This window comes from Balaenoptera acutorostrata, chromosome 4 (genome assembly GCF_949987535.1).
Source record: "Balaenoptera acutorostrata chromosome 4, mBalAcu1.1, whole genome shotgun sequence".
Classification (NCBI taxonomy): Eukaryota; Metazoa; Chordata; class Mammalia; order Artiodactyla; family Balaenopteridae; genus Balaenoptera; species Balaenoptera acutorostrata.
Window position 1 is genome coordinate 143,376,054 of NC_080067.1, and position 23,099 is coordinate 143,399,152.

The window sequence follows — 23,099 nt, forward strand, 5'->3', positions numbered from 1 at the left end:
AGGTGGGAACTGAGGGTTAGCTCAGCGGGGTGTGTTCCTGTTTCACGCAGACCTAACTACTGGTCAGACCGTAGACGAGGTTTGTGTAAATGTCCTGCGGGGACCACTGAATCACAGAGAAGCGTCACCTGCGTAAGGAGAGCCCCCTGGAGTCCCCCTCCCACCTTTCTCTCTTTTCAGGCAGCTGGGGCTCTCTGCTGCTCCTAGGGCTGCTTTGTGAACCTCTCACTCTGTGCTGTGACCCAGTCTTTACAAGCCTGTGAGATAAATTTGGTCTCCATAGACGAGAAGAGGGCTAGATCCTGGGAGAAATCTAACCTTCTTGGAGATTAACAGGACATGTTTCTCAAAAGTAGCCAGTTTAAAAAAGAACATACCAGCAGCTGGGGCCGTGCAGCTCTGCCTTTTGGCCTCAGGCAGCCCAGAGATTTGAATCCCCAGCACCCATCAGTGCATAGGATCCCTCAAATAACCAAGGAAGGGCCAAGGGAAAAAAACAAAGCAAAGGGTTTTCATAACAGCTGAAAATACTATCCACTTGAGACTGAGTTGAAAAGATTATTTTTGTGTGTGTGCGGGAGGGAGTTGACCAGTGAGATAACACAGTATTTGATTTTTTAAATTGCTATTTTGAAAGTGAAAGAGGTTAATAACCACTTCATTTGTCAGTCACTTGGTAAAAATTGGACCAAAGGTGCTAACTGGGGGCAGTCTGTGATCGACTTCCTAGACTTTTTGATATTAAAGGAAGAGGAAGGATGTCTTAAGGTTAAAAAAAAAAAAAAAAAAAAGACTTCCCTGGTGGTCCAGAGGTTCAGACTCCACACTCCCAATGCAGGGGACCTGGGTTCGATCCGAGGTCAGGGAGCTAGATCCTGCATGCCACAACTAAGAGGCCGTGCAGCCAAATAAGTAAATAAATAAATATTTTAAAAAAAGGGGGAGGGGAGCCAATTGATTGCAGACATCTAATTAGTGACGATGGTTATTACTGTAATTATGACTAAAGGGAGCAGGGTGATTACCACTCCACCCTGCCCACTGAGGTAAAAGCAAAAAAGATCAGGGCAGCCTGGGGTCACCTAACACTAGGGCCGAGGAAGCCTCTAGACCAACGCTGTCCAATATGGTGGCCACCAGCCCCGTTCGGCCAGTGCAATGAGAGGTGCTCGGAGTGTCTGCACTGCATTTCAAAGACAGAAACAAAGAATACAATTTCTCTCCGATTTTTATATTGAGTACACACTGAAATAATAGTCTAGCTATGCTGCATTAAATTATCTTACTAACTCCATCTGTCTCTCTTCACTTTTTCCTGTGGCTGCTAGAACATTGCAACTGGCATCCTGTGATTGGACATCACGGGCCCGGGACGCACGCGGGAATGGGCGAGGGCGGCTCCGGGGCTCGAGCGCGCGGGCGGCAGGGGTGGCCCAGGGGTGGTGGCGGCCCCAGGGCCCCCCGGCTTGGTGTCGCTCTAGGCATGTCCCCTTCCTCCCCCGCGCGGGCGTCTAACGTGTCGCCTGTCCCCGCAGCGCCCGCCGCCGCCGCCGCGCGCAGGTTCGGAGAAGACACCGCGCCACCACTGCCGAGCTTCGCGAGCTGTGGGCACTACCGCGAGGAGCCGGCGCTGGGCCCGGCCAAGGCCGCCCGCCAGGCCGCCCGCGACGGGGCGCGGCTGGCGCTGGCCCGCGCGGCCCCCGAGTGCTGCGCGCCGCCGGCCCCCGAGCCGCCGGGCACACCGGCGCAGCTGCCCTTCGTGCTGCTTAACTACCACCGCGTGCTGGCCCGCCGCGGGCCGCTGGGGGGCGCTGCGCCCGCCGCCCCCGCCCTCGCCGGCGGCCCCGGCGCCCCCGACGCGGCGGCCGGCGCGCTGCGACCTCGGGCCCCCGACCCCGCCGCCGCCTCGCCGCCCGGCGCGCCCCTGCCGCACTACCTGGGCGCTTCGGTCATCATCACCAACGGCAGGTGACCCGCCCGGGCCGGACCGCGGAGTCCTGGGGCCGCCCCGCCTCGCGCCGGGCTGCCCGCGGGGAGAAGCCATAGGCCAGCCTCTTTGGCTCCCATTTTACCAAGTCCAGCCGAGTCAAGAGGGACGAGCTGTACATGCACGATTTAAATTAATTTATACAGAGACAACTATTTTACTAGAACTCCAGCGCCGGCTTTTAGATTTTTACCCTAGATGCCATAACCGTCCGTGTAGAGGACAGAGACACGGCGACGTTGGGGAGACGTGACCGCCCGACCTTTGTTCTGCAAGAGCCGGGTTTTCTGAAAGGGCGTAGCTGAGCGTCCGCGACCGCTCACGTGTGGCCTCAACTACTCCGTCTTTGGGGGGACTTGGTTTCCTTACCTTGAAATCAGGCTTGCGCGCCTTGCGTGTCCCCGATGCTCAGTAACAGTCCCTCTGGGGGCTTGGAGGAGTCTCCGCTCCACAGATACCCTCCACTTTGCGGAGGAAACCCCACCCTGATACAGTCAGGGGTGCCGGTGGCTGGCCGACCTGGAAGCTTCCTGTATCCAGAGCCCTTTTAGATTAAGTCAAGGCAGAATGTGATGATTTAAGTCCCATGAACGGACAACTCCATTGTCTTTAAAAGTCATTCATGAGTCTAATTAAAAGCTGTTGTTTTAATTTAACCCTTTCTTTAATACAAACATCAACAAGCCCAGACCAAGGGGGTGAACGTGGGTGTGCTTCACGAGTGCATTCACAAGCTCTTATTCCCTCCTAACCCCATGAACTCTTGAGAATAGCACCTTCAGAAATATATTGAATAGGCATTAAATGCAAATATATATATATAGCCAGATATTTTATGAGAATGACATGTGGATGATTTTGGTGCCCAGTGGATTGGCTACCTCTGTCAAGTTTGATGACAAGGCAAAATCCCTCTGGCCCACACAGACCTGTAATTCCCTAGGCTCGTGTTTGCTACAAGTAGTGCTAATAAAGTTAGTTACATTGCATGTGCAATATGGAAGATTGTCAATGGACTGCGCCTTGTGGAAGAAAACATGCTAAAGGGATGTAATGAAAATGATGTACATGTTGTCTTCAGCGTTTTCTGCATTTTATACAGAGCAAGAAAACTCCACATGAACATGTCATGTGTATAACAGGTAAACAGAAATCTTTTTATAAAGAACCAGCAGGGACTTCCCTGGTGGCGCAGTGGCTAAGACTCCGTGCTCCCAATGCAGGGGGCCCGGGGTTCAATCCCTGGACAGGGAACTAGATCCCACATGCATGCTGCAACTAAGAGTTCACATGCCACCCCACAACTAAGCCCACATGCAGCAACTAAGACCCGGCACAACCAAATAAATAAATAAATGTTTCTTTAAAAAAGCACCAGCAGTGTATTAAAATAAACTTCCATTAATTTTTGTTTTATTTTTATACTTTTGCTTCGAGATTTCACAATTTAAAAATCCTATCATGGTTCTGAAGTGGATCAATGCATTGAACCACCCTTTTTTCCATCTGCTCCACACTATAAATGCTCTCCCATTTTGCTTTTTCAAAAATGGTTTACTTTTAGGAAACTGTCCACCTTTCTGAGTGGAAAGGTTGTTCACAAATGTCTTTAAATCACTGTTCTAGAATCAAAGTGCACCTATGTCAACTGTTCTTAAAATGTAAAAGGACCTGTTGCCCACCCAGTGTCACTATGAGGACCTGCCTCATTCCGTAGGTGTCAGTTGCCTTATGGTACAATTTGCAAATTTAGGAACATGTGTCTTGCAGTAAAGAGACAGGGTCAGAAGAATTATAGGCATACACCCCTACACAGCACTTAGCCATACCTCATGAGCAGCTTGTTTTGAGTGTGTGCACACATAAAATAAGCCTGGGGTATTATTTTTATGCTGTCGAGACCCGTAATTAAACCATGATTCCAGGAAGGTGCAGGTTTGATGAGCAGGAGATTCACCTGACATTTTTCAATAAAGTACTGTAAAATGCATACAATGCAATTGTGTCTACATTGTCATTAACCATTGGGGGCTGTATAAATAAATACAAACCATGAAGGCTTTCGGAGCAGTTTAAGATCAAAGGTTACTGTTAGGAAAGAAGACCGTTATAGATTTATAAATGAGAACATAAACAGGCTTAACGATGAGTGTGTATGTACTTGAAAAATAAAATGTGTACTAGGAAAAACTGCGTTGCCTAAACAAACATCACAGTTTTCATAGCCTAGAACATGAAGGAAGATTCCTCTGCAAGCCGGTTTCCAGGCGGCCAGCAGCTCGGAGAAAAGTTAACAGAGCAGTTACTATGGCAACCTGATATGATTACCTTCATCTTTTAGTCTGCACATTTAAGCTGGGCATATTGTTTCTTGACTTCCGTGAGGCTCTGGAAGAGGAAGAGGAAGCATTTTAATAAATATGCATCTCTTTCACAAAAAAAGAAGAAAAAAATTGTAGTGGGTCCTAGCATGTTGACAAAAATGCCAGATCAAATGGATTTGAGAAATCAGCCCAGTTCAAGACTGACTTGGCCCTCCCTCCACTGGGCCTCCCAGAGAAAGGAATTCCTTTATGTTCAATGAAGCCCTTTCTAGAAAAGCCATTCCACTCATACCTTTGTAGAGAAGTGAACAGGGTGTGAAGGGCTGCTCTGAGGAAATCTGCAAGAGCCTGTATTTTCTGCTCCCTCACCCCCGACCCCTTTTGTCGTTTTAAAGTCCGATGGGCCATGCCTTCCTCCTTTGGATCCTAAGGGTGGGGGAGGTGTAATCCTTCAACGAATCCTGTTTCGAGTCTACTGTAACTTATTGTAACTGTGAGACAGTTAAGGTAGACTTTGGGGGCTGGTACAGATGAAAGAACACTTTAAAATAAATTCCATAAAATTACAGTAGCTTAAAATATTAGTGAATAGTAGCCCTTGGGTTATCTAAGATGCGTTACTCAAGCTATTCCTAAACTTAAGTATGATAAATACGGTTAAAATCTTGGGGAAAAACTGTTGAGACAAAAGTCAAGCAGTTTCCACAAAAGAGAACAATTCGACAACAGAATCTGTTCTTACATTAAATTTGTTGTTATACTCAATTAATTTTCAAATTAAAAATTGACATTAGTAAATTTATTGCTCTCCTCAGTTTTTTTTTTTTTTAACTTTTCGGTTTGCTAACTTTCATTCTTTGGAGTAATATGATTTCTCTTTTGTATGATACATAATACATTTTTCAAAAATACATTTAAAAAGCCACCAGCTTCTTAATACTTAGAAATACATACATATTCCTTACTATGTTAAACTATTTATTTTTTAAAAATGTTTAAATATGAATAAAAACACTGTAACCAAAAGTAGTTGCTTATTTTTACAAATGAAATGTGGTAAAAATAACAATGAGCCCGAACTATATAGAAAGTCTTAAAGTTTATTTTGATAGACTTGCTTTTTATAGGAATTGGTTTACATTAATTCCTTTTCAGAGATGATTCTTTGAAAAGCTAAAAATGCAGAGTTCACACTTTCTTTTATTTCAAATACGCATAGCAGTTACCCAGGAATACCGACTCTCCATTCTTTGTCTGTTAAGAGCAAACAGATCTATGCGCTGTAAACCTAAAATGTCTCCTTTATGCACTCTGAAACGGCTGCGTGAGGCTGGCTCCTGTCCTGGCTCCCAGACTCTCGGGTGAGAGGCGGCCATGCAGCCCCCCTGTGTGGATGGGGTAGGGGTGCGGTTGCATGCCACGCGGGTCTGGGCCTGCGCACCCACCCACAGCAGTCAGGGGGCTGCAGCAGCGAACCCCACACCGGACACAAATCCTTTCGGCTCTGCCTCCACGCTGTAAACGCTGCCAGGATGAACAGTGCCGAGGAGCACTGCTGGGGCGGGGGGGGGGGGGGGGGGGGGATGCGTGCGTGCGTGCGTGCCCGGGAAGCCCAGGTATTGCTGTGTCCTATTTTAGGGGGGCACTTCCTCAAGAGTTCTTCTGAAATTTGCTACCAGCCCAGAAGGGATGACATCTTGCCCTTTACATAACCTGGTAGATGTTCAATGCACAGCCTCTAAACTGGGGCACAATTCAAATATCCTAAGAGCACACGCCAATCCTGAGTTTAGGTGCTGTGTTTTAAAGATTAAGAAGAAAATGCAAAGTTCCCGTTAAGACTTTAAAGCTCCTTGAGGTCATAGATTGCCGGGTGCATAAACGCCCCCAAACTGATGAGTGCAGTACAGCAAGTTTCCCTAATGCTAACAGCTGTAAGGAAAATGCCTTTATTCAGCTGTTCTATATGAAGCAGAATTTCAAAAGTCTTTGGTTCCTCTGAGGCAAAATCAGGTTTATGAAAAACGCAGCATCTGCTCCAAGTCTATGTTGTCTCCCTCAAGACAACTGGGTGTCGGCACAAGTAAGAACAGTCTTAAAGCACAGAGGCAAAGTGATATGCCCGGAACATCTCCATCTGCTTTGACATGGCCACACTTCATTAGTTTTAATTTACCAAAAGGAAATTAAATGATAACATTTTTCCCCCCCAAAGCAGACTGTCTAGAATAGGACTTCAGCTTAAAACAAATCGTAGCATGTTTCTCATTAAATAACCCCCCAAAGAAATTCAAAAAGTAATGATGGCAGCTCTGAGAGATGACTTGCCTTATATTACAAAGTTTGAGAAATGAAACTTGCAACATTAGCCTGAGATCTTTCTTCTTGATGATATTTTGCAGATGCCCTCTCAAGGGTGAGACCGTTTTGTAATTTTGGGGTGCTGTGGACTTTAAACTTTTATTTAGACTTGGGCATTTAGGAGAGAGTGGTTTTTTTGTTTTGTTTTAAGAAAAATAATTCTAATTGAAGCCTTATTTGCAAAAATTACTTCTGAAGTTCTTTTCAAGTTACATTTCCAAAACACACATATTGGGTTAGTGGACTTAACTAACCGTGTTACTTGTTTCCTTCCTGTGTGGCTGCCTACGGCTGGCTGCAGGTAGGAGACAGATTTTACGCTGAAAACCACAGGTTTCTGGAGTTCGCCTGACTGGGTAAAGCTGGATGAAGAGGGTGCTAGGGCACAATAAGGGGATTTCGTTCAAAGCTGAGAGCCTCATCAAGGTTTCTCGCCACTAATTTCAGTTGGGATTGCAGGAAGAGAGAAAAGTGGACAAAAATTGGCCTTTTCAGGCTGAAAAGTAATGTGTGTGATTCTCAAGTTCAACAGAGACAGGAGTTACATGGAAAAAGCATGGAATACATCTGGAAACAGCAAATGTATATCAAAAGGCTTCCTTTCTTTTGTTCTTCCATGCAGACTCTTAGGGCATCATATTTGGAACATCTTTTTTAAAGTTTCTCTCTCACACACACACACATTCTCTTAACTGACGGCATTCAGTAGCAATAACATTTTCTTTTTTGGCAATATGTAAAGGGGGCAAAAAAATGTGACTTACAAATAAAATGCCATGTACTTCTATATTCTGTGCACTGCACAGTTCCGAAGGATTTCGGAGAGAGCCTGAAGCTGGCTTAAAAGCGCCAAATCCTCCTTTGCGTGGGGTATGAGAGACTTCATCCCCAGCTGTTAGAACCAAATCATCCACCACACATCCAAGCAATTGCCTAATCAACGCTTTCAGGATCCTGAACTTGATCCCATCACTTCAGAATATGCAGTAAATTTAAACTTATGAAAGGAGAGCTCATTAATTAACGTCAAAGTAATTAACTGATTTCCTCTACAAGGTCATTGCAACCATACCAGCCTCTGTTCCATTTAGACATTGTTATTGGACCACAAACCACAGGATGAGAGTAACTCTAGAAATCTACCTTCTCTTTTCTTCACTAACAAAAAAATAAAATGATAACTAAGTGCCAATACATGTTCCTGTAGGAAAACACCTCCCTGGGTGCTTGTAAACAGTGTTACCATACCTCTAACTCACCAATGGTCTGGGCCCAAAAACTTTTTTAGAATTTGTTTTTAATAGTCTAGGGGTAAAGACCTCCACTACTGGGAAAATATTTGAATTATGCCATTGCTGTTTCCATGTAAAAACTACCCCCCTCCTCAATTAAGATGCATCCAATTCCAAGAGGGGAGAAGAATTTCACACCTATGGCAGGGCTTATACCTGAATTAAATCTTCCACTTGTCAACCCTCCACGCCCAGCATCTTCAAACACCAAATAAAATGACAACAGAACAAAATTAAAGAATTAACAGGTTAAGTGGCGGGAGAAAAAATTTGCCTACAACTCCGAATTAGTTTTCCAGATCCATGGGCTAGGAAAGGCGGCAGAATCGAAGTGGAATGCTCCTGCGGTGGTTCTGCCCTTCCGTCTGTCCCAGCTCATGCCAGCTGTGGCCCGGGGCCCAGCAGAGGCTCCAGACAGGACTACGGCTGTTTGGGGATTATGAGGTTTCTCAGCATGTCGAAGGAGTTGCCGTCCGGATGCACAGTCACCACTTCGCCGTTTTCCTGGTGAACCAGAAGGAACCCGGAATCATCTAGGCCGACTATCCACACCTTTGGTCCCTCAGCGCTTCCCAGGCGGACTTGCTGAGCACTGAAAATGAAGAACAGCCCCCAGTCACAGGGAAATGTAATGCTGCTGCTTGAGACAATTAGTTAAGTAATTGTCCATTATGCAAAAGGATTTGGGGGTGGGCTGGGATGCATATAGTTAAAATGCATCTGAGCCTGAGCTCTGACTTTCACTGGTCTCCCCTGAATTGTCCTGAAAACTACCCGAATAACCAGGGCGATGGAAAGTCCACTAGGGAGTTAGGAATTGCTTCTCTTATAAACGACGTCACTCCTCATTCTGATCATCTGGAATGATTATTTGCACCACTTCCTCACCCTCTAGCTACTTTAATTTTTATTTATTTTTTGCTGCATTGGGTCTTCGTTGCTGCACGCAGGCTTTCTCTGGTTGCGGCGAGCGGGGGCTATTCTTCGCTGCGGCACGCGGCCTTCTCATTGTGGTGGCTTCTCTTGTGGCGGAGCACGGGCTCTAGGCGTGCGGGCTTCAGTAGTTGTGGCACACGGGCTCAGTAGTTGTGGCTCGCGGGCTCTAGAGCGCAGGCTCAGTAGTTGTGGCGCACGGGCTTAGTTGCTCCGCGGCATGTGGGATCTTCCCGGACCAGGGCTCGAACCCGTGTCCCCTGCATTGGCAGGCGGATTCTTAACCACTGTGCCACCAGGGAAGTCCCTCTAGCTACTTTAAAGAAACACTGTGCAACCCTCTAGGTTTTTTGGCTGAGATTGGCCGCTTTCTGGCTGTGTTCAAAACTCTTATCAAGTTGGGTAGTGTCAATTATAAGTTAAACTCATTCTAATTTTACTTCTTTCGAACAGTTTCCAAATGCAACTGTTGAGTTATATCCTTGTTAACAGTTTTAAAAGTATAGACTCTGTACCTCCCCAATTTTTATTCTGAAGAATTTCAAACCTACAGAAAAGGTGAAAAATAGTACAATGAACCTCATATTCCCCCTTCACTTATATTCACACCAACTGATAACATTTCCCATGTTTGCTCTCTTTACACACACACACACACCCCCCTACAGTTTTGTGGGGGTGTTTTTTGCTGATATTTAAAAATAAGTTGCAGGCATCGTGACACTTTATACTTAAATACTTCAGCATGTATCTCCAAAGAATAAGAAGTATCTCCTACAAAACCAGAATATCATTATCACTCTCAAGAAATTTGATCTTGATACAATAACATTATTTAATATACACTCCGTGTTCAAATGTCCCCATTGTCTCATTAATATTCTTTGTGGCTATTTCCTCCCTTCCAGGATCTGATTATGAATCACATATTGCATTTAACTGTCATGCCTCCTTAGTCTTCTTTAATCACAAAACTCTCCCACCTTCTCTTTGTTTCTAAGACACTGCCATTGTTGAAGGGTAGAGGCCTACTGGTATACATCAGTGCTTCTCAAATTGAAGTGCCTGAGAATCCCCTGGAGCCTTTGTTAAAACAGAATGCTGAGCCCCAGCCTCAGAGTTTCTGATTTAGGAAGTCCAGGGTGGGAGTCAAGAACCTGCATTTCGAACAAGCTCCCAGGTAAGGCTGCCACTGCTGCTGGGAGATCTCACTTTGAAGACGACTGTTATCAAGAATGTTCCACATTTTAGATTTGCCTGTTTTCCCACAATTAGATTCAGCTTAAACATGCTGGGCAGGAAAATCTCCAGTGAGGTTGTGTCTCTCCCAGGGCATCCCACCAGGAGGCACGGGATGCCCGTTTGTCCCGATGACTGGAGACGCTAACTTGCTCGAGGTGGTATCCACCAGGTTTATCCATCAGTAAAGTAAAAGATAATGATCCAGACCAGTGTTTAGCTTCTCGTTTTAAGATATTAAACTACTGACTTAATAAAGGAATTTTAAAACAATGAAGACAAGCCAGCACTGACCTGTGTAGCCAATATTTATAATAGAGAGGAAGAACGCCATTGGGCCCTTCGTCCTGAAACGTGTCGATCAGCTTCTCCAGCACAGTCACACTTCTGGCGATGAGATAATCAGCTCTTAAGGGCTTTAGTTCGGCCCCGTGTTGCTTATTGTATTCTGTGATGAGATCGTTGACGCATATGGTGGGGTTGCTGTTAGTCACGTTAAATCCACAGCCTGGATGAAAACAAACAATTGGAAACACGAGTACCTCAACCTACTGACGACACCACACGTTTCTCTCAACCTCCTGGAAAAAGGTACAGTTTTTACTGTCAACTTCCTGCTTCCTTACCCTCATTTTGAGTTTATTGTCTCTGGCCACTTAGAGAAAGACTTACGTCTTTGAGCCCATCCTCCTTTCTCATCCTTCCCTCACGATCCCCATCAAACCAGAATCATTCCAAATTTATTACAAATTAGTTGGGGAAAAAAAGCAAGCCAGATTTGATTCAATTAAGCAGAAGCTATGAATGGCACAAAACAGAGTTGCTTCTGAAACGACCACTTCCTGTGGTCTAGCCAAGAATTGGAGCTCTGCACTGAGCCCGATGTAAAATAAAATCTCTTGTTTCTTTTTCTATTTAAATAATGGAACACATGCTTGAAAATAAAGAATTTTATTCAGGTCTTAAGAAGTAAACTCTGGATTCAGAGATTTCCAACCTTGGTCACGACTTAACCCTAAAACACATCTTTTAATGCTTCATCCTTGGAAGTCTTTGGTGCTAGGGTTACACTGTTGGCAAAAGGCCAACCCATGTTTAGTGGCTCTTTCACAAGCCCCTAAACCAAGGCTTCAGGAGAGTGAGTTTCTGGCTTATCTCTGCTGTTACTTAACACCACCGTTCTCTGCAGGAGAGGGGAATCTTTAGAAAAGCCGAATCTTAGTTTTCAGCAGGGCCCTGAATCAACCTCAAAGAGGTCTTCAATAAGAAATAAAATACTGCAAGAACTAGGCAGTAAGACTATCGTTTTTTTCAGGGCCTCTGAGAAAAAAATTCCCAAAATACTCGCCTCAGATAGAACAACGATATTTACAATAACTACTTTTTGGTAAATGTTCTGCGCCATTTTCAGTGTTAAGGGAAGGACTGATCGGCCTCAGATTATTATTTTTTTAAATATACTGGCTATTAAAATACAAAGCAATGTAAAAAACAAGTAACTAGAGCAACAGGGGCAGAATCTGCAGTTGTTCATTTGTTCTTTCATTTGACAACATACACAATAGCTGAAGCACCTGTGTCATATAAAGCATGCAATCAAGTGTATATAGTGCTGAAAAAGCTCCCCTGTATTCAGAAATCCAAAGTCCTGGGAAAATAGCTACATGAACTACTGTCAACTTAGGCTGCATCTTTCTAAGGACCAGCAAGCACCCCTGACGGTGACCTTGAATCTTTCCCCAAAGACGCCCCCCTGTCCCCCTCCCCCACCTCCCAATGCCTTAAGACTATATGGATTCTCCCCACAGGAAAATGTTTCATTCCCCCCACAGTGACAAAATTCCCTAGCTCCCTGACAGAAACCCAGCACTGGGCCTCCTCAATATCTGTGGGCCCTATTAGGAATCTCTGCACCTAGCCCAGTTACTCATTTACAGATGGGAAACGGAGCTTGGAGGGTATGAAGAAGCTTGCCTAGAATAATATTGCCAGTTGGTAGCAGAGCTGGAAGCATACACCTTGTATTCTTTGGCTGGCACTTCTAACACACAATCACATGTTTTCTCTCCATTACTGATTTTTGAACACCAATCAAGCTCTCCTGGGCATCAGGGAGAAGCTGATGCTTGGATGACCAGGGGCCGAGGAACTTCTGAAGCCACTTCAGATCCATCTCCTTGCCTGATACGGATGTGCTGATGTGAAACAGGGATTCTTTACCCCACCTTGACCAGCCTGGAGCTTCTTCTGAGGCAACTTTTCCATGGACTGGGAAGGTCAGATTAAGAATGCAAGAAAGACTGCCAGGACACCCATCCTTGAAATTAGCTTTCTTTTCTTATTACCAAATAATACAGTAAATGTTTACTTTCACTGTTTCTAATTCATTAAGAAGCAGGAGTGTGGAGAGGTATGAGAAAACACCTGTTTGGTGAGATGCCAATTCGGTGGTTTCCATGGCCATAGATAGGAACACTAAACCCTTTGAAGGGCTTTCTACCAATCTGGCCTGTTGTGCACACATATTGTGTTCTATAACTCAAGACTCAAAGAAAAAGTAATCCCATATGATAATCCACTCCCCCCAATATAGCCATGTGTGAACCACTTTTATTTTTATTAATCTAAAAATTCTGGGGGAAGGCTTTAAAAACTTACCAATAAGTATATAAAATGTTTCTCCCATAAGTGTTGAGTTAACCAGAACTCCACCAAGCTTCATGAGGTCACTGTAATAAATATCGTTGGGCCACTTCACTCGTAAGTTGATATCCTAAAGGAAAATCTGCATATTAATCAAGCAGTCACAAGACACAAAGGGACGAGAAGAGGTCGTCCAGCTAAAATAAAACAAAAGAAAAAAGATGAACAGAATACTCTTGAAACAAATGGAACAGGGAGTCTCACCCTCTCTTCTTTTTGAGACAGCTAATCACCTCTTTGGAACAATCCAGTATTAAAGTACCTGGTGGGGCTAGACGGAAGGAGACCTAAAGAACACATTCAACAGGAATCCCAGCATTCTCCCCACCCCCATCGCTGTTCATCATCAAAAACACTCTCCGAAGATGCCTACCTTGGGTATTAAAGTTCATTATCCCAATATCAACAACCACACCACAGAGTACCATCGTGTGCTGGGGACAGGGGGCAGGGAGAGAATAATACTCTCAGGGCTCTTTTCCCTTAAGGAGCTTCTGTTCAAGAGAGAGACGAATGGCCCTGAACTAACCAACGTCCTAAAAGTCAGGTAGAAATGTCTCAGCAGGATGCTATGGAGATACAGAGGAGCAACTCGTTTTACTGAGTTATTAGAGAAGGTCTCCATGAACTGCCACCAGTCAACTTGGGAAAGGGAAGTAGACTCGCCCAGTGGCCTGCTGCCTCTCCATCCTGAAGGGTGTGGCCTGGGCAACCCCGCCTGTGCCCGGTCCCAGTGGAATGGGCCAAGGGTGGACACTGCCTTGAACTGGGCCACCCAGACCCCCACCTCCTGCCACGACTGTGAAGCTGGGGCACACAGACTGGGTGAGACCCAGTGGGCGCCAGAACTGCCAGGGCTCCTGGGTCTGGGACTGGCAGGCAGGTGTGGGTAGAAGGAAGCCCATCTGGACACGTGAGGCTGGAAGAGAGACACTCAGCAAAATAAAACCAAGAGACCAGAGAGTAGATAATGGCCTCTGAGTCCCACAGGGCTGGCTCTTTCTTCACGGCGGGCAGGCACGGCACCAAGCCCCATCTCGGAGCTGGCCTGTATGTCACTTATGCCAAGCCCATGTGTCATCTCTATTTAACAAAGGGAGGACTGAAGCTTAGAGACATTGCCTGGCTTGCCTGAGGTTGCACCACCCGCAAGTGGCAGAGCTGGGACACAAACCCAGGGCTTTCTGACACCAACCCCTGGGAGCTTAACCCTATGCTATGCAGCCTGCCGCTTCCAAGCAATCCTCTTCCCTCCCTCCAGCAGGACTTCTTTTCACCTTGGCCAGTTAGAACATGTTTCTGTCCTTTAAAAGCTCATCTGCCCTATGATAGGGAAACCTCGTATTATTTTTCTGACTAAACTAAGGTTCGGGGGCATGGGTGGGGGTGGGGTTGGAGTCTGTCCCCCAGGGGACATCCGGCAATACTGGGAAGCATCTCTGCTCGTCAGAGCTTGAAGGAACCCTACCTGCATCTAGTGGGGAAAGCCCACTGATGCCGCTCCACCGCCTGTGATGCCCAGGAGGGTCCCACAACCGAGATGGAGGGGCCCAAGCGTCAACAGTGCTGAGACTGAGAGACGCTGGTCTAGACAATCTGCACCCGGGAGACCATGGTCCTGGTCACTCTCCCAATTCCCCTTCTTCCTCCTCTCTTGCCTACCCACGTCCCACTGTGGCCAGCACAGTCCCGGCCGGAGCTCAGGAACAGCTCCCCCACCACAGGGGCCGCTGCTTACTTCTGTGCTGGCTCTGCTCTCGGGCTCCTGTCTCACTTTACATTTTCAGGTCTAGTTAGTTAATGATGCAACCTGTGAAATTCTGGGTTCTCACCCAGGTGAACAAGGACATCCATTCCAAGATGAAGAGAAAGTCCAGATGTTTATTTTTCATTGTCTCAACCTTTTATTCAGACAGCTACTACAGGCCTCCCTTGTATAAAGCACTACTCTAGGCTCTTTGAGGACCAAAATAAAACCAATCCTGTGTTCAAAGAGCTGGCTGCTTTGTAGGAGTTAGAAGCGGAGCACAAATAACCCTGCTTCAAGCAATCCACGGGAGGTGCCCTAAAAGTGGCCCAGACATTTAAAGCGCTGCATGGCGTCGGAGGAGGGAGAGTTTGTAGCTAGGAGTTTCCAGGAATGGCATTTGAGCCAGGGCTCTCAGGGCAAATAGGACTGGAGGTGCAGAGAAGAGAACAGGAGCAGGATGTACGGGTGGGAGGAGGCTGCAGAAGCCCAGCAGGACCTCGAGGACAGAAAAGCGGCAGGAGCAAGAGCGGGCCACCCCGCGCGGGTTCCGGAAAGGATGGCAAGCAGGCCACCGCACTGCCCCTGGTCCGACTAGGCTGGGTATGGTTTGTGTGCGGATGGTGACATCTGGCCGGGGACAAGAAGGGCAGGACGTAAGAGAGGCCAACCCAGCACAACGGGGGGCCTATTTCAACCTCGCTGTAGCTGTAGTGTGTAAGCTAATTAGACTCGGTGAAAAATGAATATTCAGGACCTCCCTGGTGGCGCAGTGGTTAAGAATCTGCCTGCCAATGCAGGGGACATGGGCTTGAGCCCTGGTCCGGGAAGATCCCACATGCCGCGGAGCAACAAAGCCCGTGTGCCACAACTACAGAGCCTGGGCTCTGGAGCCCACGAGCCACAACTACTGAGCCTGGGCTCTGGAGCCCACGAGCCACAACTACTGAGCCTGCGCTCGAGAGCCCGCGAGCCACAACTGCTGAGCCCACGTGCCACAACTACTGAAGCCCACACACCTAGAACACGTGCTCCTCAACAAGAGAAGCCACCGCAGTGAACCCACACACCGCAACGAAGAGTAACCCCGCTCGCTGCAACTAGAGAAAGCCCGCACACAGCAATGAAGACCCATCGCAGCCAAAGATAAATAAATACATAAAGTTATATAAATAAATAAATAAATATTTGGCTGGCCAAAAAGTTCGTTCGGGTTTTTCCGTAAGCTGTTACAAACGAACTTTTTGGCCAACCCAATACTAAGAGAGTAGATCCTAAAAGTTCTCATCACAGGGGGAAAAAAAATGTTTTAATAACTATATGAAGTGATATATGTTAATAAAACCTCCTGTGGAGATCATCTTAAAATATATGCACGTCAAGTCATTATGCTGCACACCTTAAACTTATACACTGCAGTATGTCATTTATATCTCAATAAGACTGAAAATAAAATAAGAATGAAGCCAATCCAAAAACCATACAGATAAGAAGATAAGGCTAGGGGCTTCCCTGGTGGCCCAGTGGTTGAGTCTGCCTGCCAGTGCAGGGGACGCGGGTTCGAGCCCTGGTCTGGGAGGATCCCACATGCCGCGGAGTGACTGGGCCCATGGGCCACAATTGCTGATCCTGCGCGTCCCTGCACACCGTGATGGAGAGTAGCCCTCGCTTGCCGCGGCTGGAGAGGGCCCTCGCACAGAAAAAACGAAGACCCAACACAGCCATAAATTAATTAATTAATTAATTAAAAAAAAAAAAAAGAAGAAGATAAGGCTGAGCTGGACAACTGCAGAAATGGGATAGGAACTTTGGTGGGAGCTTCTTAAGGAGAATGGGGACACACACACCCGGGTCCATTGTTGAGGGCAAGCTTTCCACCTCCCCACCTGCTACCCCAGCACCTGGCAGAGCCTTCGCACACAGCAGGCACTCAAAAAGTGCTTGCTAAGTTAACAAGTGAGGCTAAAAGGTCAAAGTTAAAGCCATGAAAAAGCTAAACAGACTCATTTAAATTTTTACTTTATTTTCCTAAGACTAATTAACCTGTTGCTAGGGTTAAAAACATTTTCCTCACAACAGAATTTTATCTTCTCAACTGCTTAGTGCAAGGTGAAGTGTCCAGTTCAGGGGCTGCATGCTGGGCCTGTGAAGGTTGGTGACAGTCTGATGAGCCCAAGCCCATGAGACACAGCAAGGATTCTGAGCACCCGGTAACAAGTGTCACGCTTCGGCATACATGCCAATGACTTGACGTAATACGGGAAACACATACCCTGGACCCACACACCATGACTATGAGGACATGGCCACATCGGAGGAGCTTAAGGGGCAGTGGAGAGGACTGCTTCTCCATTGAAACACTCATGACAGGCCCCCTTTCAAAGTCATGATCTTAGCATCTTGCTTCACGAATTAATACAATCATTGTTTTTAGCCTGACATTAAGAGCTGTAGGTGGGGAGGGAGGCTGGGGAGGAACCCCCTTATTTTTAATTGTATGTGTTTAATTTTTTTTAGATGAATGAATCTTTTTTTAAAATTTTTATTTATTTTTGGCTGCGTTGGGTCTTCATTGCTGCGTGCAGGCTTTCTCTAGTTGCAGCGAGCAGGGGCTACTCTTCCTTGCGGTTGCGTGGGCTTCTCACTGTGGTGGCTTCTCTTGTTGCAGAGCATGGGCTTCAGCAGTTGTGGCTCGTGGGCTCAGTAGTTGTGGCTCGCGGGCTCTAGAGCGCAGGCTCAGTAGTTGTGGCGCACGGGCTTACTTGCTCCACGGCGTGTGGGATCTTCCCGGACCAGGGCTGAAACCCATGTCCCCTGCATTGGCAGGCTGATTCTTAACCACTGTGCCACCAGGGAAGTCCCAAGAACCCCCTTTTTATATCCATATGAAATTCTTCCAGGAAAAGGAGGAGGGGGATACAGCAAGTGGAGCCTGGGGAATGGGAGAAAGGCTTCATGACTGTGTTAACTGCTCTCGTTTCCTTGTCTTCTGAATAACTGACAGCAAAGCATTCAAAAGTACTGATGTGACAGGCACATCTGTCCCTACAGCTGGGTGCAGATGGCCCTAAACGAACACGCACATTGAACTCAGGCAGCCACAGACAGGGGATAGCTTTGCTGAGCACAGACTGTGGTAAATGAAGGTAGAAAATGAGAAGGTTTGTTTAGGCCTATAAAATAAGCCTTTTCACCAGAAAGCACCACAGATAAGTAGACCCATCCAGTCCAATGTGCTTCAATAAGAAAGAAAGAAAGGAAGAAAGGAAGGAAGGAAGGGAGGGAGGGAGGGAGGGAGGAAGGAAGGAAGGAAGGAAGGAAGGCAGGCAGGCAGGCAGGGGAAGGAAAGAAAGAAAGAGAAAGAGAGAGAGGGAGGGAGGGGGTAAGGCAGGCAGGCAGAAAGGAAAAAGAGGCTTGCCCTTACTAGGACATTTGACAAATGTGACAACAGGACAGAAAGGGAATTCTGGAAAATAATCACATTGCAGCAAGCCTGAAGCAGCTATAAACCTGACGGTACTTTTAAACCTCCAGGAGCACTCTGCTGCCCGCTTTGCAAAAGCAGGCTGAGGGCCCACATGAAGGACTCGTTCAGACACGTACTACAAACACACCTGAACTGAGGTGTGCATGCACGGTGGGGATGTGACGGTGATGAACTGCACATACCTGGTACCCAGGAATGGACCTTACCGCCTCCACGACAGCCAGAGACATCAGATGCTGGACAAACGGAATCCTCTGTCCCAGCTGGGATCTCAGTGGGATGGAGACAAGCAGGGTAGAAAGAGCGCACCCCACGGGGCTCAGCCAAGCATTCCTTCCCCGCCCTGGAACACAAGCGCCATCAGGAAACCGGCCATTCTGCACCATGAACAGACTCAGATGCACGGAATGCCGGAAAAACTGCTGAGGCCTCAGAGCCACACACTCGAGACGTGTCCCACCTGAACGACTGATGAACTTGCTTGGTTATTCTGGGGTTAACTCAACAACAGAGAAGCTTTTTAAAATCTGAAGCTCTGTTGCTGAACAAGCTTCCAATAATCAGCATAATGTCCTCCCTCTGTGAGCATATCATTTATACTTTGATGATAAAGTCTTACACAGTGTCTGAACATCACTCGCAGTTTAACTCTCACCATACGGCAATGCAGGTGAAAACAGAGACAGTGGGGAAACCGGACCGAATCTATACCGGTCCAGGAGAGGCCCTGGAAGCCATTTGCGAGAAGTGATCCCTACTGTGATGGTCCCACGACGCTGTGAATACATTAAAAACCACAGAATAGTACACTTTAAACTGGGGGACTGGATGGTATGTGAATTAGATCTTGCTGTTTTTTGTTTTTTTTTTAAGGAAGCTGAATTTGAAAAATGATCCCTGATATTAACTCTCTGAGTTATTTTTCTTAAAAAATAGAAGCCAAGAAAATAAAATAATCAAAACGAGAGGTAGAATCAACCTTCTTCCATGTCTTTTTTTTTAAACCACCTTACTGAGCACCACAGCCTTGAATAAAATAAATTTTTTTCTTTCTTTGAGTTATGTTCAAAAGACATGCTCAAGAGAAAGAAGCGAAAACAGTGGATTTCTTATTTCGTTGCTTCTTCTGAGAAAGGCATAAGAGCCTCTGAGAGTTAAAAGGACGTTTGGGTCGGCCTGCTGCCAGCTGGGAGTGGGGAGAGACAGGGGCCAATCACTCTCGGTATGACCACTGAGCACAAATCTGCTTGCGGCTGGACCCCAGATGGATTCTGGGAGGATGTGGGCTCTTGCCTCTGAGAGTCAGCAGGTGTTGGAAGCTCTGGGCAGCCCTTGGCTTCTTTGTGGTCATTCTGTGAATAGGCACTGATCGTTGATCGAGTGCCCACTCCGTGCAAATTCCAGTGCCAGCTGGCAGATGAACGACCCCTGCATGTGACACTCGGTATAGACACAGAAGGCACCTCACAGAGAACCTTCAGGAAAATAAACGTCTCTATAACATAGTTATTATTCACACACTGCAATGCCTAGAATGTGTCAGAAAGAAGAATTTACAAGACGTAGGTAAATGAACATTAAAACCATCACAAGCAGACGTCAACTAATTAATAAACATCTCAGTTTAAGAGAACGCTTTAATTCTTTTAAGGTTCAATCTTCTAATTGATTTCCCTCCCTCTTCCCCATTTTAGTGGTGTGTGAAAACAACTTCTGACTCGAGCCATGTCGATGATCAGCACGTGCAATCAACTGGCTCTCTGGCCAGGAGAGTCACAGATTTTAGAAAACAAAAACCACAGAAACAGTAACAAAAGATGACTGACCTTTGCCCTGCGTTTGGCAGACTGCGATGGCGATTAAACCCATTTCCTGCGGCATCTCAAACATCAACCTGCAAACGGTGGGAAAGACCAGTCAGCCAGAACAGGGACACGACATGAGAACCGAGAGCTCAGAGTGGGGGACACTGTGTGCACTCATTTGTGGATGCGTTAGTGAGGAAGGGCCATCTTACGGGTTTCAAGGGATACTGACCCCATTCCCAGCCTCTGCAGTGAGAATGACGGAAAAGGGACAAAGAAAACGCCATTCAATATCAAAAAAGATGGTTGGGGGGGCAGTGTGTGTGCACATGTACCTGCCCAAGCTGTCATTCGGTTTATTCAAGACATTGTTAAGATTACATTTCTTTGGAATATCCTATCAGATTCTTTCTCCCCCCGCTGATGTGGTGTCCCTTCTTCGAGTGACAACTAGCAATTCCTGACATTTGTTTCTACTTACAGTGCGTTTCTGTCTGAACACTAGAACATAATCATAACAGAAGTTTCTGATTATTCAGAAAACTAATATGGTGGCAATAAAGCCGTTTAAAACACACACTATCCCCTGAGAACTAATTATGTTTTAACTATAGTAAATAAATCTACACCTTCTGAGAACTCAGGAGAACCTTGGATCCTTTTAGGCTTGAGTTCTGCTTTTAAAATGGTTTTATTTAAAAGAATACAAACTTCCCTTTGGGGGATAGGTAGAAAAGTGCATTATATCTCCACCAAATGAGTCGACATTAACTTTTTTTTCTTTTCTCTCTTTTTTTCCCCAGAAAAGGAAAGGGAAAAAAGTCCCTCACTCTGAGAATTTCCTCCCAGTTCCATTCTACACATGTAACTCCACGTTAGGAAGGTTTTCCTGTGCGTTCCCAGGAGTTGCTGACCAGGTACTGAGCAGGCACAGTTCACCGCCGGTTTATCAGACAAAGCAAAACATCAGGTTTGTCCACGGTCAGGGCCGCTGCAGAGGCCTCTTTGAAATACTTTTTTGGGGGAGGGAAGTGGCAAGGGCAGGAATGACAGCGAGGTGGTATTTTGTATAAACAAAGTTTCCACGAACGATTCCAGGGTTTCCACAGAACCCCCGTGCTGAGGAGAGAGACCACGTTCTGATAGCCCTTCATCCTCTCCTCCCGGCTCAGGGAATGGGGTGGAACTTTACACATGGTAAGAGACGGAAAATACTTAAAGGCCAGAACAACCAGGGGGTCTCTGCGCGCGCACGCAGGCTGGCTGAGCCTGGCCGGGCGCAGGCAGGCCCGGTGGGGAGGAGCCAGAAGACCCCTTGACTTGCTAAGAAGAGCCTGGCCACGTCAGGCAGGGGCCGGGCCAGTCCGACAGGCACGGGGCATTCCCAGCGAGCAGCCAGCCCCCCTGTCCGGGTGCCAAGCCCACTTCCATCTCACATGAAATACAGCTCCAGAAGTATTTCTCTTGGACACCATGAATAACCCATTGAGATCGACTCTGCCTACACACTGTTGGGCTCCAAGAATAAAGCGTCCTTTTCTTGCGTTGGAGTGGCAGAAAACCCTAAGAAGGAATCTTTATCCGCGCAGGGAGGTAACATTGTCTCCTAGGAGCCTCTTGCTTACCAAAGAGACCCAGCAGCCCTTCACCTGGGCTCCTAAGACACGAGCTCTGGGGCGACGATGCTTAACAAATTTTTCTATGGGAAGGGGTGCGGGGGATGATTTTGCACGTTGTGAGCAGACTGCGAAGGCTCTCTCCGTGGCAGAAATCTAGGATGTGCTGTAAATGAACATGTAGACAGTAGAAGGTCATGTCTATAGGAAGTGGTGGTGATGGTAGAATTAGGCAAGGGGAGGCGGGGAGGTTCAGAAAACAAACACAGACTTTTCTAGAACAAAGAGAAATGATGAAGGGAACATATGCACTAAACCGCTGGAGCTTTGGCAGCAGTTAACAGGGCATATTGATGAGAAGACTGAGCTTGTGCTGCTGAAGGCCAAGAGGAAATTCTGCGAGGAGGGAGACAATGGGGGGGCGGGGGACTGGGGGTGGTGTAATGCTTAGTTTGAGGCCAGTGGAGGCTGCCAGATTTATTTGTGCTATCTAAGATAACACTGGGGGCCAAACCACACGGCTCACGGTCAACAAAGAAGCATTTATGAACGTTTGCAAAATCTCAATTTTGCATCTCTGAAGATGAAGTCTCTAGGTTACTTTAGCAGAAAGGAGACACCATAAATGCATTTCCATCCCGAGCTGATGTCATTCTCACAAAAGGAAATAGAAAATGGAGGGAAAAAAAGAAAAAAAAAAAGGAGGGGATTACATAATGACTGCCTCCCTGCCTCTGTGCTTTTTTTCCTTGTTGGCAAAGGCTGTTTAATAAATGGTTTCTGTGAGTGGCAGCAGAGGGCATGCACTGTATACCAATAGGGCACGCGAGGAAAGTGCTCTGTTTTTGTACACTTCCCTTCGGTCTGAAACATCCAGAGCTCCCAAGGCTCACTTGGCAAACAGGACAGCGTCCTGACCACTTTGTTACTAAGGACATCACAGTTCCTACTGGGTTCCCTGCCAACCGGAACGTCCTGAGTTTCACGTTGTTGTTGGAATTAAGTTTCAATAATTAAAACTAACCAAGGGACTTCCCTGGAGGCACAGTGGTTAAGAATCTGCCTGCCAATGCAGGGCACACAGGTTCGAGCCCTGGTCCGGGAAGATCCCACATGCCGCGGAGCAACTAAGCCTGTGCGCCACAACTGCTGAGCCTGCACTCTAGAGCCCGCGAGCCACAACTACTGAGCCCACGTGCCACAACTACTGAAGCCCGTGTGCCTAGAGCCCATGCTCCGCAACAAGAGAAGCCACCGCAGTAAGAAGCCCGTGCACTGCAAGGAAGAGTAGCCCCTGCTCGCCGCAACTAGAGAAAGCCCGTGCGCAGCAACAAAGACCCAATGCAGCCAAAAAATAAATAAATAAACTTATTTTTTTTAAAAACTAACCAAGAAGACAGGCCAGTATGAGTTAGTGAAAATTCTGAACGAACAAAAGTTTAAATCCAGACCCAGTCAATCCACTTTGAGGATTCAAACCTAAGGAAATAGTCCACATTCACCACTGTGTTATAAAAATAAAAATTTGGAAATTACGTAAGAGTTCAGTAGGGAAATGGTTACGTAAATTACGTTACATGAGGTCAGTGGAATAATTTGTAATCA

At 46.6% G+C, this 23,099-nt stretch overlaps 2 protein-coding genes across 3 annotated transcripts in view; one reads left to right on the top strand and one right to left on the bottom strand.

Moving 5' to 3' along the window:
* Nucleotides 1-3,960, top strand: part of SIM2 (SIM bHLH transcription factor 2) — a 47,639-nt gene extending 43,679 nt beyond the window's left edge. Inside the window, exon 11 of the mRNA XM_057546060.1 lies at nucleotides 1,536-3,960. Coding sequence (XP_057402043.1) covers nucleotides 1,536-1,972 — 437 coding nt within the window. The 3' untranslated portion in view covers nucleotides 1,973-3,960. The remainder of the gene's footprint in view (nucleotides 1-1,535) is intronic.
* Nucleotides 3,961-5,391: 1,431 nt separating this feature from the next.
* HLCS (holocarboxylase synthetase) overlaps nucleotides 5,392-23,099 on the bottom strand; it is a 196,586-nt gene continuing 178,878 nt past the window's right edge. Inside the window, exons 7-11 of one of the 2 annotated variants that reach the window (XM_057545542.1) lie at nucleotides 19,900-19,967; nucleotides 18,256-18,416; nucleotides 12,795-12,909; nucleotides 10,431-10,644; nucleotides 5,392-8,556 (exon numbers count right to left, since the gene is read on the bottom strand). In XM_057545542.1, the coding sequence (XP_057401525.1) occupies nucleotides 8,385-8,556; nucleotides 10,431-10,644; nucleotides 12,795-12,909; nucleotides 18,256-18,416; nucleotides 19,900-19,967 (730 nt within the window). In that variant the 3' untranslated portion in view covers nucleotides 5,392-8,384. The other variant, XM_057545543.1, reaches the window with a different exon arrangement.